Genomic DNA, 16412 nt, shown 5'->3' with positions numbered 1-16412 from the left:
GGTGGGGGTCTCTGACAGTACAGTCTCACATGCATATAAATAGATACGGATTAAAGAAGGACTTGTCTGTAATTGCGCAACAATTATACATACTTATACATGGAGGAGTTTCTACCATGGCAACTCCATTGTTTTATGTTCAGCACTGGCTTTCTTGTAGATCTGAAGTTGTCCTCTACTCATAGTGAGATGTAAATGATTAAAGATAAATTGGCATTCTTAGATCTGAGAAGGTACAATATCAAAAGAACTGAGAAAAAAGGTGGTTGTAGTATGCAATTCATTTAAAACAGAACATATTACACCAATTAAAATATGTGAATTAAGAATGAAATTTTATGTAAAGTCATGATGGAAGTAACAGTCTTGCTGATGAAAGCATATTGTTTTAGGTGCCAAAACAGAAGTACAGAATTTCAACAAAAACGAACAGAGTTTATGATATCACTGAAAGAAAGGTATAGTAACAAATCTATTTCTAAAATGTGTTTAATATTATCTCAACATCAGAAATGCATTTTGTAACAGCATTCATATAGTGGCTTGATTCAGAGCCAGGATGTTTGGTTCTTATGAAAATAATTTTTGTGAACTGTTAGAATATGAAGTTTTTTGTGCATTTCAGTTTCTAGATGCTCTTTGGAAAGACAAAAACCCACTTATTTTCTTTTCTAAATTTAAACATAACATGGAAAGTTTTACTTGGATAGCAGTTTGAATGTGGTACAGCTGATCCATTAAAGACATTTGTGAAGAAGTGTTCTCTATTTTGCTGCAGTATAGTCAATGAGCTTTAGGGTCAAAGTGCACATCCTTTTCATTCACTGAAGTTTGCAGTACTGTAGTACAAGTTGCATCTTATGCATTCCTTAGTGTGACTACTTTTAGGGTTCTTCTTTGAGGACTTTTCAACATAAAACCTATCTCTTCACAAAGCCTGTTTCTTTCTTGAAGCATATTCATGAGTGGGGTTGCGTAAAAGTCGTCTTTGCCTGCTCACAGTATATGCAATCACCTACAGGTGCTTAAATGCTAAATTGTAGGATAAATGCTCGTAGTTCCAGAACAAATTTCTTCAACAAATTACTTCAATGCTAGTAGACATTCCTTTCCTCTGGTTACAACTCTGGGATACACAAAATTCTGGGAATTGCTTTTACCAGGTAAGACCCCAAGAAGTGGGATGTTTTGTCTTGTTCCGTGATGCAAGTGTGCAAGTTATTTTTTCAAGATGCTACAAAATTTTAGGTGGTGTTCTGAGTATTGCAAAATATCCAAGTTCTGTTGCTAACGAAAATTTTCATTATTAAATAACTGAATTTTATTGCATGTCTTTTAAACTGTATGACCATCTTGTTGGGTTAGGGATTGCTCTTTGAACAGTTCTGGGTTTTGTTGTTTGTTTTTTTTTTAATTATTGTTAAGTAGAATCCAACACTGGTTTACTTCTTAGTGTGTAATAAAAGTGCAAAAAGCAGAAAAGTGGGGAAAAAAGAAGCAGCTAAAAGTGGCTTGTGGGGAATGGAATAGACCTATTTGATAGGTTTGGTTTCTCAGGTGAATTAAAAACCTGGTCATAGGCTTAAAAAGAAAAATGAATTGGTACTTAATTTTACGGGCATAAAAAACAATGACTTTTGTACCTTTCTGTGAGTATTAAAGTTGTCTTTAGTCATATTTTCTTGCTTTCTATCTCATTTCCAGTGCTTTTGCAGCAACTTTTGCTATAGAGCATCTAAATACTTTGAAGCTCAAATTTCCAAAAGTCCAGTATGGATGCGAGAAGAAGAAAAGTAAGTATAATCTTATACATTCATTGCTCCTTTTGAGAATATTATTTTCTCTATCCAAGCTGCAATGCTAATTAATTAGCTGCAGTACATCAAAATCATTCAGCTGAAGCAGAGGTAACTGATGTTAACATGTTAGCTTAGCATGGTGTTCGTTTTAAAAAGTGTTCTTGCCATATTGATTACAATAATTGACATGAGTCAGTACTACTCATGACTACTTAGTAGACATGACCATGATAATTTAGGGGGCAGACTAGTCATAAATAATAGTCAACTCCTATTAACTTTAAAATGTACTTATTAGGACTGGATTTTTACAAACCATATAATGTACAGGATTAATTCATCCTGTTACAAGAGATTTGCTAATTTTAGCACAGCACTTGGCATTGGTCTTAAGGTTAGACTGTGAATGTTTGCACCTGAACTATACTGACTATAACATGAAGAGATTCTTTATCCTGTCTAAATTTCAGATTGCCCATTTGCTGTTGTTACTGCAATACACATTTTGGAACAGTGTGATGCAGTCCATGTTCCTAGCTTAGGAAACATAGGCTTGCAAATAATGAATTGAGCCAATGGGTGTCACTGTTTAACAATAAATACTTGCCTAGAGACTGTTCAGCTGAATTTATTCAGCTTTTGTTCTCCAAGACACTACTTTTCATAGTCTCCTGGTTTTCAACAAAAGGAACTAGCTGAAATTACATGTGTGAGCTCATTTTCACAGTTCAGATCAGTCATATGAAATACCTGGTCAATGAGAGAAGAGATTTAGAGCAGCCTGATCTGGTCTGAGGGATTCTAGTAGGTAAAACTAGTCTCTCCATTAAATGTTTAAGTAAGTTTACCAGTATTTTTGTGCTATTGTTTTGCTGTCTTTAAAGAAAATATTTCTAAATTCTCCCTTTATTCTTAACATTGAAAGTGTATAGTTCTGATATGCCTGACGTAGTTAATTATTTATGCTGTGTGGTGGTGGAGAGGCGGTATTTTCAAAAAAAAACGAACAAAACCCCGGATAGTTTATGGCTAGGTATATCTGTTTGCACAACCACATACATGTGTACACACTGATACACGTTTACACATTAGGATATCTGAAATTCTTTTGAAACAAAAGAGTACAACCTTCACTTAAAACTCTGAAGAAGAGTTATATGGAGTTAATAATTTAAATCATTGTATGTTATCACCTTTAGTTCCCAGACTCAATTCATTCATATGAGTGGTGCAGCTTTCATATTTTTAAACCTGTGGGGTTTTTTATACACTGTCTGAGAGGTGTTAGTGCATTGACTTGGATTTAGTGCATGCGTAAAAGGTTTTCTTTCATTCATAGGACAGATGGGTGAGGATTTCAACATTTAGCATTGGATAAAATGAATAGCATTGTGGTGCTGTCTCATAACTGAATTGAAGCAGATTAACTGCAAGTAGAGCTTTGGCAAGAAACCCATCAGAATTTGTTCAGTAATGTTTCTTAGAGTTTCTGGAAACCTTTGAAATCCATTTTCTTAAAGCAGTATAACTTAAGCCTAATTTTTAACAAAGTAAAATTTTAAATAAGTAAAGATATCCTGAATATTCTTTTTTTTTTTTTTTTGCATTAATTTGGAACATTTTTCTATAAACAGCCCAGGATTTTTTTTACTATTGGAACTTGTGACCTATGAGGATCTTGGCATGTTTACTTTGTTGAAGAAGAAACCAAAGGGTGATCTGAAAACAGTCTACAACTACTTGAAAAAAAGTTATAAAGATTACAGAGCCAGACTATTCATGGTTGATGGCAGAAAACAAGAGGTGGTGGCCACAAATTATCACATGGATGGTTCAGGTTGGACATTAGGAAAAAAAATTGCACTAGGGTTATGGTGGAATGAAACAGGATACTCAACAATGTTTTGAAATCTCCATCTTTGGAGGTTTTCAAGATTTAAACTTCATGAATTTGTGGCTGACCTGATCTAGTGCTGGTGACAATTGCACTACAAGCAGGAGGTGAGACTAGAGACTTCTGGAGGTCCTTTCTGACTTAATGTTTGTGTGACCTGTTGATTCTGTTAAATGTTGTTCAACGTAACAGCATCGTGCTGGAGGCACGAGTCACACTCTGTGAACATGTATGTATAAACCTGCTTTCGCTAATCCTGATTTGAACAGGGAGGTTTGGACTAGAAGATCCTCAGATGTCCCTTCTAACCTCAAGTATGTATTTTCTGTATTAATGTGTATTTCAAGAGCATTGATTTAGCAGGAAAATCTTCATTCTGTGTCTTCTTTTTGCAGACCACCAGACATAGAGCTGCTGAAGGAGGGACAGAGGTACACTGAACAATAATTTTTTTTGTTACATGCACTTATAGTTAGAAATATTAACATCATATCAGGTGAAAGGGGAATCTTTGATTTCCTGTGTTATAGAAAAGACGTTATTAGAACCTACACAAAGGGTTATTTGTCTTGTTTAGTTTTGTCCTTTGTGATTCTAAACCAGCATATTTGATCTGTATGATTTAGTGTACAGCTGCTCTTGGCCTGTATGTCTTAATTGAGCCTGTTGAAATCTGAAACAAATACACTGTTTGTACTTTGCATATTTTATACCATCTATTCTTTATAAAGAAAATAGTACCAATTATATGTGATGAAAGCTTCTGTACTTCTTAATCTAAAACATCTATATCAGCTAAAATGAAATGCTACTCTGTCATCTCTCTGTACCTTGCTGTGTATTGTGACTTTTTGTTTGTTTTCTTTTGCAACACGTGGCCATTAGGTGGCAAACTTACATATGCTAAAAACAGCTCTGCTGTCCCCCTGATTTTAGGGTACAATATTCCCATATATGTTAAGATGCCTATCTTAATTTTAAAATTGCACTATTCATCATGCTAAGTCTGACATTATTCTGTTGTCTTTAATAATATCTTGTTTACTATTCTTTTCTAACTGCCAATAAGCAACTGAGAACTCACTTCTTTAAATAGTGTCTGTACTTGTCATTTTGACTGCAGAACATTACAACTCTCTGAGTTCAAGAAGACTTTTAGAAGAGCAGCTATGATTCTTAAAGCAAAAAAGTACACTTCTACTATAAGGGAAAAATGCTTTATTTATCTTTCTTACACGAGAATGAAAAGCTATTACAGGTAAGGCCCATTTCTTATTTCATTGATGGCTTGTGTTTTCTGTTACAGTGGACAGTCTGGAGAAGAGGTGAAACTATGTGATGAAGTAATTAAAACATCTGACATTGAAAATCCTAGGACATCTTCCGATCCATGTGAATCTGGTTCTCATGACACAGCCACTGACAGCAGTAGTGATACTGAACAAGAATTTGTTTCTTCTGTCCTACCAGGAAGTCAGTCAAGTTCAGCCAATTTTGCACAGCAATTGCACAGAAGCATCATCCTCAAAAAGAAGCATGCTCAGAAAGTCTATTCCAGCCCTAAAACTGAAGACTCAGATGTGGTAGAAGCCGCTGAACGACTGTCTAATTGTACATTAGATGCTCAGGAAGAAATGCATGCTTGCTCTGTTCATAATAAAATAACTGCACAGCCTTCAAAAAATACTACTCTAGGGAAATCAAGTGCTCCAGAAAACTATGAAAATACCTGTGGTTCACAGATAGTTTTTCTAGGTGTGAGCAAAAGAGGCGCAGAACATCTTAAAAGAACACTAGCTAACTCAAAAGAACATCAAAAACCTGAACTGAGGCATCCAGTTAATTCCAAAGGCAGTTTGTTGGAAGTGCTTAAGAAAACACTTACGGAATGGAGAACTGAGGAAACTTTAAAATTTCTCTATGGCCCAAACTATACTACTTTGTGTTCATCAGAGTGCATATCATCTGCCAACCAGGAGAATGAAGAACTTGATGAGGATGACTTAGATGCAGCTGATGATCTTAACACTGTTGCTGTAGGGGAGTCTGAAAACAGTTTGAACTATTCTTTACCTTTCACAGGCCCAGGTGGAATAGTTAAGCCTGTGCCTAGCTACGAAAAGTTAAAAGAAGAAACAGAGTTCCTAGAACTCCGAGTAAAAGAGTTCTATAAAGGAAAGTGCATCTTGGCTGAAGAGGCGGTGACACATGTGCAAGCAGAGGAACATCCAAACAAAGACAAAGTGAGTGTCCATTGGAATAGTGTCGAGGCCGTATAAAGCCTGCCTTCAGAGAATTATTACAAGCTCTTTGTTTCTGTCATCATAAGTGAATAAGTGTCTAGCATAGGGAGGGGGAAAAGTAGGTTAGCTGCACACTGTATGTTGGGTCAGATTGAGCAAGCTTCTGTCCATTAAGAAATTACTGGTTGGGGTTTTTTTCTATTCAGAGAAGAGTTTTCTTATGTTTAAACATTTATGGATGAGCTGTGACTATTTTGATGCATTGACTTTTAATTAAATACTAGGTTATAGCTGTTAAAGTTTTTTGTCTAATACAGGATGATCAACAGGAAGATCTCACCTTCCCACTTGTTGATTCAAATGCACAAATGCAGATTAGAAAGCGAATCGTCCTTGAAAAACTGAGAAAAGCGTAAGTATCCTTTACTTTGGTAAAAGTCAAGCTGAAGCTGATGCTCATTCATTGTTATTTTAAGTAACACACTGTCCAGGGACATTCTGGCTTTTTCTAGGTGGCCTTATTCATAACTTACACCCGTTACTGCCCTAAAGAACTTACTTATTTCTGAGACAGTCATCTGCAGTCCAGTTGCAGATGTCAGTTTGCACAGCCTGCTGAGGTAGATGTCAGAATCTCACTACTGAGGTCTTCTCTAGAAGAAACCTGTCCCTTCCTACAAGCATTGAAGCTTGTAGTTGACAGCATTCCAGGCTGGTGTGGCAGCATGTTCCCACTCTTCAGTAGTTGACAGAAGTCAATACAATTGTGCCATTACACTGAAAATTTCTATGGTTTTTGGATCTAAATGTTGGTATAACACATGGAGCTTAAAATGAGAATATGTGCTTAAAAAAAAAAAAAATTCCACAGCAAACTCTTTAATTATCATCATCCTTTCCCTCAGTTATCTGGAAATAATCTAAGCTATTTGGATTCTTGTAAGTTGTCTAAAAGCAGATTCTGATGTACATAAAATATGAAATATTTAACTAGCTGTATATACCAACTTCTCAAGTCTAAACTGAAAAACTTGAAGTTGTTTGGGAGGAGTGCAAATATTTGTCCTGTACATTAAGCATACTGCTACTGGTAAACAAATTACACAGAAGGAAGCTGTGTTTTCAGACCTCTTAACAGTTTAAGCAAAGGTCTTATTAAAAGAGTTTCTAGTCCATGTTTGGATGGCTGGTATCAGTATGCCTCTAGCTACAACCATATAAGGCCCTCAGAATTGAATCTTAAAACTTTACAAACACCAGACCTTTTTCACATACATAAAAGGGCTTTGGAGTCCCAGAAAAGAGATTAAGGCATCTCTGCTGTACCTGTTAAAATTATTGAATTGTCAAAGTTGAGAGGACCTTGAAAATACTCCTGTTGTCAAGGCAATGCAGATAAATGAGGGTTTGAAGGCCATGATTGTGGTGTTTTTGTTAGAGGTATTTTGCTTTTATATGGTTGTAGTTTGTTTTAGCTAGCCAAACTAGTTTTTGCAGAATCTTTTTTTTTAACTAAAAAACCCCACAACTGAAACTCCCCCAAAAACCAAAAAAACCACTCCGTTCTGCTTCTCTCTACCTGCCATAGGCCTGAGACGGGCCAGAAACATGGAATCAAACCATGCTGCAAGAAAGGTGGCTATCTCTGATCTTTCTGTAAGTGTCAACATTGCACAGAGTCCAAGGAATACTACTATATGGTAAAGCAGTTTCTCTGCTTCGAATTTTTCCACAAGTTTGTCAGTCATTTTCAGCTTCTAGCAAAATTCTGTTGAACTTAAAAGTCAGGTACTCCATGAATAGAGGATAAGAAAGACTGAATTTTTTTTTCTTTGTTTCTTCAAAGGTTTTGTTCTGGACTATCCCCTTCTTTAGTTGATCATTTTAAATTTCATGAGGTGATGCAGTAGTCCTGTCACACTGAAGTAAGAGAGACAATTTTCATTTTGATAAAGCGATGACTTCTTAGTGTGTTCACATGAAGTCAGCAGGAATATGAGTATGCCCAACATCATAAGAGTCCTGTGTTCAGTTTTTGTAAAACATGCAGCGATGTAAAGGACAATAGAAATATTGATTTTTCCAGCAATAGTGATGCACCATGCATATAAATGTAAATAACTGGATATTCAAATGCAAGAGGATATTAACTATTAAACCAGTAAATAGAGGCAAAAGTTAAATCCCAAATGTGAAAAACAATGCATGTTATTTCCAGCATTTTGGGGATACTGACAACTAGTTAAACAGTATGTGTGGTTTGTTGTGTGCTTCAATTTTTACACAGTCAAGTAGGGAGAAAATCTGTCTTTTTTTTTTTTTTTTCCTCTTTTGAAATTTTCTAATTAGCCTACTATCATCTTAATTCCAACTATCAGGCTTGCAGTGGAATGTTATTTCTGTTGCATCTATGTGAGTCTGAGGTTAGCAGATACATTCTCTGTGCAAACCTCATTTAGACATGTAGTTTCCTTTTATATTGTCATTTTTGAACCAGGTAAATAGAAATATTTGAAACATTTATGAGGCCTGGAATTCTAATCCTCATAATGTAAACACTTTGATGATGAATGTCTTGTCAGAACTGAAATGTGAAGTTGATAAGAGTATGCATGTAAAACTACATTTCATTTCTTCTTCACACTGAACTAGAGCTGCTTATTTTTTAAAACAAGCTGTTGTAAAGTGAAGGTGTTGCCCAAAGACCACTCAGGAATCCGAAATGTAAACTGCTGGCCTGATCTGCTACACAAAAATCAATCTCTCTTTATTAACTTCCATGAGCTTTGGTGGAAGTCCTACTTGAGATGAGAAAGAGAGGAAAATGTATATTGACCAGTGTCTTTTGCCTTCTAGATTACCTGCAGTTTTGGGCCCTCTTCAGATTACTCCAGGTGATGTTTACACAGAGCTAAAAAACCTTGTCAAAACCTTCCAGTGAGTATTGGTCTTTATTTAGAGATTCTTCTTGATTGATTAATTAATCAATGCTGTTGAATGATTTGCGGTTTGGGCACAGAGAGTGCCCCATTGCAGATTTGCCCTTTTCTAGCTGTGTGTTCATGTAGGTAATGTCACATTCCCTGTGGACTAACAAGTCAACCCTTTCCCTGCTCCTGACAGTGGCTAGGTCACCAGGAGTATTTGTAGATTTTTAAAAACTAGGCCAGTGGTCTCTGGAGGAGGATGGTGAGTCTTTTAAAGGTTCTGCTACCTCGTCACCTCCTATTAAGCCTGAGTTTCTGAGATCTGTCACTTTCTTTTGCTCTGGCTCCCTACAGCCAGGCTAAATGGTTTTAATGTGATTAATAGTTGTTACCACTAACTTCTAGAGCCAGGAAGAAGGTCCAGTTTGACCTGTCTAGTTCCCAATTTCAAGGGCAAGTAGATCTAGCGGACACTTCATCACCACAAATGAAGCTTCTGCTTCAGTCAGAAGCACTAAAGGCAGTATTTGGAAACACTAGGATGAAGAAGAAGGGAAAACAGAATGGTCGTAACTCTGAATATTTTTAGCTTTTCTTTGGGACACAACTCTCATAACTTGGACCTAGTCATGTCCTGCATCTTGAAGTATTGTCAGGAAAAGGAGCAACAGCAGTTTCTAGCTCTGTGTACATTTTTGCTCTTGAAATTCCCCCCCCCCACATCCCCAACCTGCATGAGGTTTACATGTAAATTTTCCAAATTTCATTTATGTGGCGTTTGCCACAAGGAATCTAGGCTCTGGTGAATAGAAACCCAGCTCTACCTGATTCCTTATGATTTATCTCATGCCTGGAAGGACACCACTAAAACACAGATCTCTATAAGCAGGATTTCTTACTACGAAAGATACTCTTCCTTTCTGGTGACTCTGTGCATGATCTTTTTTATTTAATAGAATTATTAGTGTTTGAACATGATTCTGTAGTTGCAGTCTTTTAAGTTGTGATTAATCTTTTATTTTAACAACAACAACAATGAAACCAGGGAAGATGGTTTTGGTTATATTGGAGCAGCAGGTATATGCTGTATGTGTAGCTACTATTAAAAAAGATCTTTGTGCCTTAAAACAGTTTTGTTGCTCTGCAGTCTAAATGCCTGATAGTCAATTTAGCTTTTGGATTGATAGAACTGGAAAAACTACATTTGGTCTCTTTCAATCTACTTTTGTATGGTTGATTATGTAAGAAGTCCTGGAGGTTCTCAAAAGCAGAACTTCTATTTTAAATCATTTTTGCTATTCAAAAACAATGTGGCCTGAATATGAAGTTTTAAAAGTGGTTTATAGCAAAGGAGCCTTGAAGCCAAAATGGACTTCTAAAAACATATATATGTATACATCTGTGGATTTACAGAATGGAACCAAGTCTAATTAACTTGGACTTTGATCCCAATACCTGGCTCCTGTAGCAATATTTTTAAAGTCTCCCCTGATCTACTTCTGATACCTCAGGTAACACTTCATGAGTTTATTTTTAAGTCTTTTTTGTTAGGAAGTAAGTTGAAGGTAATGGTAGCAAGTTCTTGGGGCTCTCTTAGTGTGAAGATTCCAGATAAATTGCTTTGAAATTCAGTATTTTGGGCGGAGGATGGTTGAAGACAATTATGGGCACTACACAAGAATTTATAAGTACCTTTACATATATATCTGTATCTATATATATATATATAGATATATCAAAATAAATGGAGCTTTATTGTCACTGATAGTAAAACAATACAAAAATACAGGAGATAGGGAAGCAATAAAAACCTTTGGGCCCTTACTCCTTCTTGCATTTCTGATATGGAAGGGTCTGTAGGTACACAAAAGCTAGCTCATGGATATTAAGATGAAGGCGTAGGTTTGAATCTCCAGTTCTGTACGTAGGTTTGAATTCACTTAATATGAGTGGTCTCTCTGATTTTAGGTTAGATGCTTTGGCAGGGGGACCTGGGATAAATTTTAAACGGTATTTATGTTTGCAGTATATAGAAATTTAAACGTTACTTTCTTTGTTAATGTGGTTAAAATGCTTAATACTATGGAGGGAGCACTGACAAATGCTAGTGCTCTTTCCTGCTTTTTGTACTGGAAATATTTCAGGCTGAAGAACTTGCCAAAGAGGGTAGGAGATAAAACACATGGCTGTGGTAGAGCTTAGCTGGAGAAGGGTAAAAGAGCATGTGGTGAACTAAGCAACAACGATTTTCAGCTCCATTGGTTTTTAAAGGAACGCTTGCAGTTCAGCCTCCTTTGGGCAGCATTTTATTCAATCACCACTGCTGGGAAACGCACTAGAGGGATCTCAAGAGACATTTTAGAATGGTTAGAGCTCTTCCCAAACAGAGTCCCTCAGTGCCTGTAAGCTTTTGTTACGAAAACTGAGATGTCAAATAATTCTCCAGAGTCTGTAAGGGCACTTTGTTAAAAGAACAAGAGAAAATTAGCTATTTATATATAAATCGAGGCTAAATGATTAAGTTTGTGAATGTATGGTTGTGGGGTTTTTTAAGCATAATATTCCGTACTGAATATAGAATTTCATCTGAATGTTGTGGTTGCAAGTATTTTAATTCCTTTTATGGAGCTTATCATTGACATTGAACTCTGTCATTGAATATGATACAGTTGTTTCCTGAAGATGTGTTCAAGACTTTTTTTTACAGGTTTGTCTTTGTTTCCAAGAATATTTTAGCTTTTAAATATGTATCGTGAGTGTATGTTATCTAGTGTATATGCTCGCTAATAAGCTTTTACCTATTACCCTTGTTAAGTGGAATTGTAGGTTCTGGATTTCAAGTCAATCAGCAATACTTTGTCGTAGACAAGGTTATGTACAGAAATGTGAAAGTACCAGAATGTTAATGACCTTTTCTCAAGTAAATGGGCTTCTCTTGAAGAGACCCTAAAGTTATAATAGTAACTCATCAAACTAAATTATACTACAGTACATAAATATGTTGCTCTTTTTCAGGGGATAGAGAAGCTGTCTTTTATGGTTAAATTGGTCTCATTGAAGCCTGAAGAAAAATGGTCTATGCTTTAGTATTTGCCTGTGCTGACCTGGGTTAGTTAAACTTTGCTCATCTTAGTGCAAGTTTTGGAAAAACTGTAGATAGCTGAGGTCCCCTAAAGCCACAACTTTAGGTCCTAATCCCATGAAGTCAGCTTTCTGCATTACAAAATAGGCAAATGGCCAAACTTAACAGGTCAGATTCTTGAACTGAAGTTACATATGCCTACACCTGGGAATCTCGATGTGTGAACAAAAAAGCTGCTTCATTTGCAAAGATGCTAATGACTTCACTTTGCAACAAAGATAAATTGTAAAATGAAAAAAAGAAAGAAAGAAAATCTTCTCCATTGGGGCACGGTTTTTTCTTTTTCTCCCAGTGTAAGAAAATGGACATACTAGGTAAAACTGAAAGACAGCAAGCATGGACCTGTTCAAAGGAATGTTTTTTCACCAAATGTACATTTAGTACCAATAACTCATAGCTACTAGTTATTAGTCAAATTCATAGCAACATGTTAAAAATTGAGCTCATAGATGACAAGTATATTCTCATTGTAAGGATAAACAAACTTCTAGAAAAGGAAATAACACTCAAAACTATAATTTATCAATAGGTATAAAGAAAAATATACTTCTAAAAGATTGTTTTATATTAACCAGTTACATTTACTTGCATCTTGTTCATAGTATCTGATGCTAGGGGTCTATTAGGGGATTACTATTTAGCATAATAATCCTGGTGTCCATCTGCCATTCCCTGTTGGACAGTGTTACTTTTATCAAATTGTTTCCTAGAAATCCCAGGAAATGTAATCCTGCTGAGGAAAGGGTGATGAGCTCCTACATTGCTGAGTTTCTTTCCTATAACTTCAAGTCTGTTGCAGTCCCTGTCCCAGTTCTTGCACAGGTACCTAAGGGATGTGCTTAAATCGGCTGCCACAGCAGGCACTGTTTACAAATCAGGCCATCATTTGCTAATAGAGTTCTGCTAGCAAAATTCACAGCTGATGGTAATTAAATGGGAAGATAACTAGAGGAAAAGAAGTAGAACCAACTGTGTATGCTCTTTTGCTGTCATTTTTGGGTTTACTTTTTTTATTTACTGGTTACTTTAACCTTGGACTCCCCTGTATTCCTACAACTTCACTATCAGAGTTCACTTTCTTTGCAGGCTGGGCACTAGTCAGTTATTGGGAGGTCATTTGGGATGGAATTTTTATGCATCTTACTCTTTAGTCCTTTATCCTGTCAGCTTCTGCCGCTTGGATCCATCTGCTCAGTCTGAGCTCCTTCATAGAGTATTAAAACTCCTGCTGCCTACTAGATGATGGAAGCAGTCCAGTCCAGCTGCAGTGCATCTTGCTGGGTTGAACCACAACATGCACAAACTAGCAACTAAGCAACCCACACAGCTGTTTGGGATCATCCAACTTTCTTGGCTTACCTATCCTGCCCCACAGAGGCCAAGAAAGTAGAGATGTTCTGTTTTGGAAAGTTGCATATTGGGGTTTTTTTTTCCTTTGGGTAGGTGAGGGAGAATTTATCCAAACTCTTTAACAGAAAATATTTCACTCTAAAACTCAAATCATGTATATGAAGTTTTGTACAGTTTTAACATTTCCACATTATATGTTTATGACAGAAATCTAGTGACCTCTCTCATGGATTGTTCTGAAGTTACAGTTTTGGCTAGAGGCAAGACAAAGAATTAATGAACCATTTTTACAGAGGACTTGCACTTCCCTGTTTTCTGAAAGCTTTGCTCTTCAGAGGCCTTGGTGTTGACACACAGCTTGTTTTTGAAAGTGACTGCCCTTCCACTGCTCCTTATTATTTAAGGCTTCACACCTGTAGGTTGCTAGCTTTAGTCTGATCTGCCTGAAATGTTTTTTTTTTTCAGCTGCGCAAGTGTTTTAGGACAGGTGTTGTACTGAAAGGTTACTCATTGTGGAAGCCTGACTGTTGATCCAGTCCAGTGACAGTAGTACATCAGCAGATCCATATTGCTGTATCCTGCTGGTTATCTGTGTCTTTTGACTGCCTCCTTCATAAATAGCATATTGATGGCAATGACTAGTGTTCAGACCTTGCCAATCAATACTAACATTGAATAAGAGTTAATTGACACAAATAACTGCATCTCTCAGTTTGTGTACAAGAATGACACCTTCCTGTGCTCTAATCAATAATAACTCCTTGTAGAGCATTGAAATAAAGCTGCTTTCTCTATTTGACAGAGTTTTCCCAGGTGGCTTAGAGCTGTCTCTTCCATTGTGTCTCATCATAGCAGATTAACTGGAATGTTACATATGAATTGCCTGTCAAGATGATTCCATCAGGCATTTGTTGGTAGTATTTACCACTGTCATCAGTGTTGAGTCAAGACGTTCAGTCTTTGTTTTGTCTCTTGTTCTAGAAAAATGTAACAGTTTACCAGGTACAAGCTTTGTTGCCAGCTATTTCAAATAGTAATTGGTAAACATGAATCTTTTAATAACAAAAATAATCTGTATTTGCTGGAACTATTGTTTCTAGTTTGACATGACAATTCCTGTATGTGTAGTACAAAACATTGCTTTTCCTTTCATCGTTTAACAAAACTCAGGCTGTGGAGACACTATTTGAGTAATCATTGCTTCAAAATCTTATTTTGGTTGGAGGACTTGGAGATTCGAGGAGAAAAATAGAATAATATTGCTTTAATCATTACTATCCTTAAATAAAATTTAATTTTATTAATTTTTAATATCTTTCTGAAATAGGGAAATGCAAAATGATCCTATAAAACATAACTGCATTCTTAGTGACCATTTTGAATATAATTTTGGGCAATTAGTTAACAGAATTTTACTTTTAACAATTGCAAGTACAAATACAAATACTTCTGTATACTTGCCCAAAGAAATTTAAAAAAAAAAAAAAATCTTACTGAGGAAGAAAACCCTAGATTTGAATTTGTTGCCAGGTATTTAATTTTAAGCAACCTCCCATCTTCACCAGTGTGTGTAGAAGTGGGTATGAATGACAGGGTAGCTTCATTCTGGATCTGAATTTATACAAGTCTGCATAGAATGGAAGCTGAGAGCAAGAAGGGATCATCCCCCCAAACATAGGGAGGCACTTGCCTCTCAGTATTTCTGTTGGATGGTGCTGTCTCTCTGAATAAAATTAATTCTGCTAGCCTTTTTGGGTGCCTGTATAGCCACGGCTTTGTTTTTAGCTGTGACTTTTCCATGAAAATGTTTGTCTTCAACACCACGGGTCATGCCTAAATTCAGCCATAGCAATTCATATATGAATTGTTTTAAGTCAGATTAACATGTGCCTTAAAGCAGATCTGGCTTATTACAAAGTTCAGCCAAATGGGTCAGCGGGTATAAAATGCAGCAGCACTTTTGTTGAGCACCCATGTGGTTCTTGATTCACACCTCATTTTCTTGCTCTGATACCTGCACTGGGTCCCATGGCATAAATTAGAATTCCAAGTTTCCATTTTAAAAACAAGAATCATCAGAGGATTGTCTCCAGTATCTTATAAAATCCAGTCTGTTTCTGCAACATTAGCTTTTACAGCAAATCTGGATCTGAAGACAACACGGGGGAAACTAAGTGTAAGAAGGCCTGTCTTTTCAGAAACGCATGTGCAGTTCCTGGGAATTTCCCAGTGGATATGAGTGAGAGCTGAGCCCTCACAGCAGCCAGGACTATTTGTGAAATAATTCAAAAACTTAGCTTCTGTTCAGTCTTCCCCATCCCACTTTCATATAGAAAAAAGAGACATATTGGGAATTATGCAATTAGTCCATTACAGGATAAGATGAAAGAGAAGCCTGCAAGTTGGTGAATTGCTTAGATACAGCTGTAACTGCCACATTGTAACTCAGTGTATTAAGTCTTTCAATGGTAGACTTAAATCAAAATTCCGCAGTTAAAATCTGTTTAATTTTACTCAGAAATGTTCTGATTTTTTTAATTATTATTATTATTTTTCAGGTTAACAAACAGAAATATTATTCACAAAATGCCTGAATGGACTCTAATTGCTATTGTTTTGTTATCTGTGTAAGTACCCTTTAATGTCAAATATTCTCATACACAACTGTCTTAACAAGCCTATCGAGACAAGATTTAATTTTCAGATAAAAGGAGGGAAAGATTTTTTTAAATTAACTGGGGAAGCAACAGAAATATTTTTTTCATGTAAATTAACTAAATTCTCTTGACAAAACAGTATTGTCCCACTTACAACAACATGTTAACAATGGACAAACTTAATGTTATGTTAAAAAAAGAAAAGTTAAGATTTAGGGGTTTTTAAAGAGGGCTGGTGGGGTGAAGGAGGAGTATACTTCACTCTCTTCCATTTCCTGCTAACAGACATTCTTCCCCTCTCTGACAGTAGGACAAAATGACATTTGTATTGTATTATTTGGATTTGGCATAACTGTCACACTTTTCATTTCTCATTTTATTTCTAATTTCTTAAAAGGTT

The 16412-nt window shown here is 36.2% G+C and overlaps 1 protein-coding gene across 6 annotated transcripts in view; it reads left to right on the top strand.

Annotated features, from left to right (window-relative positions):
* RPAP2 (RNA polymerase II associated protein 2) overlaps positions 1-16412 on the top strand; it is a 41905-nt gene that overhangs the window by 3556 nt on the left and 21937 nt on the right. For 4 of the 6 annotated variants that reach the window (XR_008237146.1, XM_052801233.1, XM_052801238.1 and 1 more), the window contains exons 5-11: positions 393-458; positions 1705-1793; positions 4089-4124; positions 5000-5936; positions 6254-6348; positions 8793-8873; positions 15914-15982. Coding sequence is in view for 5 of the 6 variants with exons in the window: in XM_052801233.1 (XP_052657193.1) it covers positions 393-458; positions 1705-1793; positions 4089-4124; positions 5000-5936; positions 6254-6348; positions 8793-8873; positions 15914-15982 (1373 nt within the window). In the remaining variant the exon portion in view is untranslated. The remainder of the gene's footprint in view (positions 1-392; positions 459-1704; positions 1794-4088; positions 4125-4999; positions 5937-6253; positions 6349-8792; positions 8874-15913; positions 15983-16412) is intronic. The other 2 variants (XM_052801236.1, XM_052801235.1) reach the window with 2 other exon arrangements.

The sequence above is a fragment of the Harpia harpyja genome, chromosome 11 (genome assembly GCF_026419915.1).
Source record: "Harpia harpyja isolate bHarHar1 chromosome 11, bHarHar1 primary haplotype, whole genome shotgun sequence".
NCBI classification, from domain to species: Eukaryota; Metazoa; Chordata; class Aves; order Accipitriformes; family Accipitridae; genus Harpia; species Harpia harpyja.
This window is presented reverse-complemented; position numbering and strand designations above follow the sequence as displayed.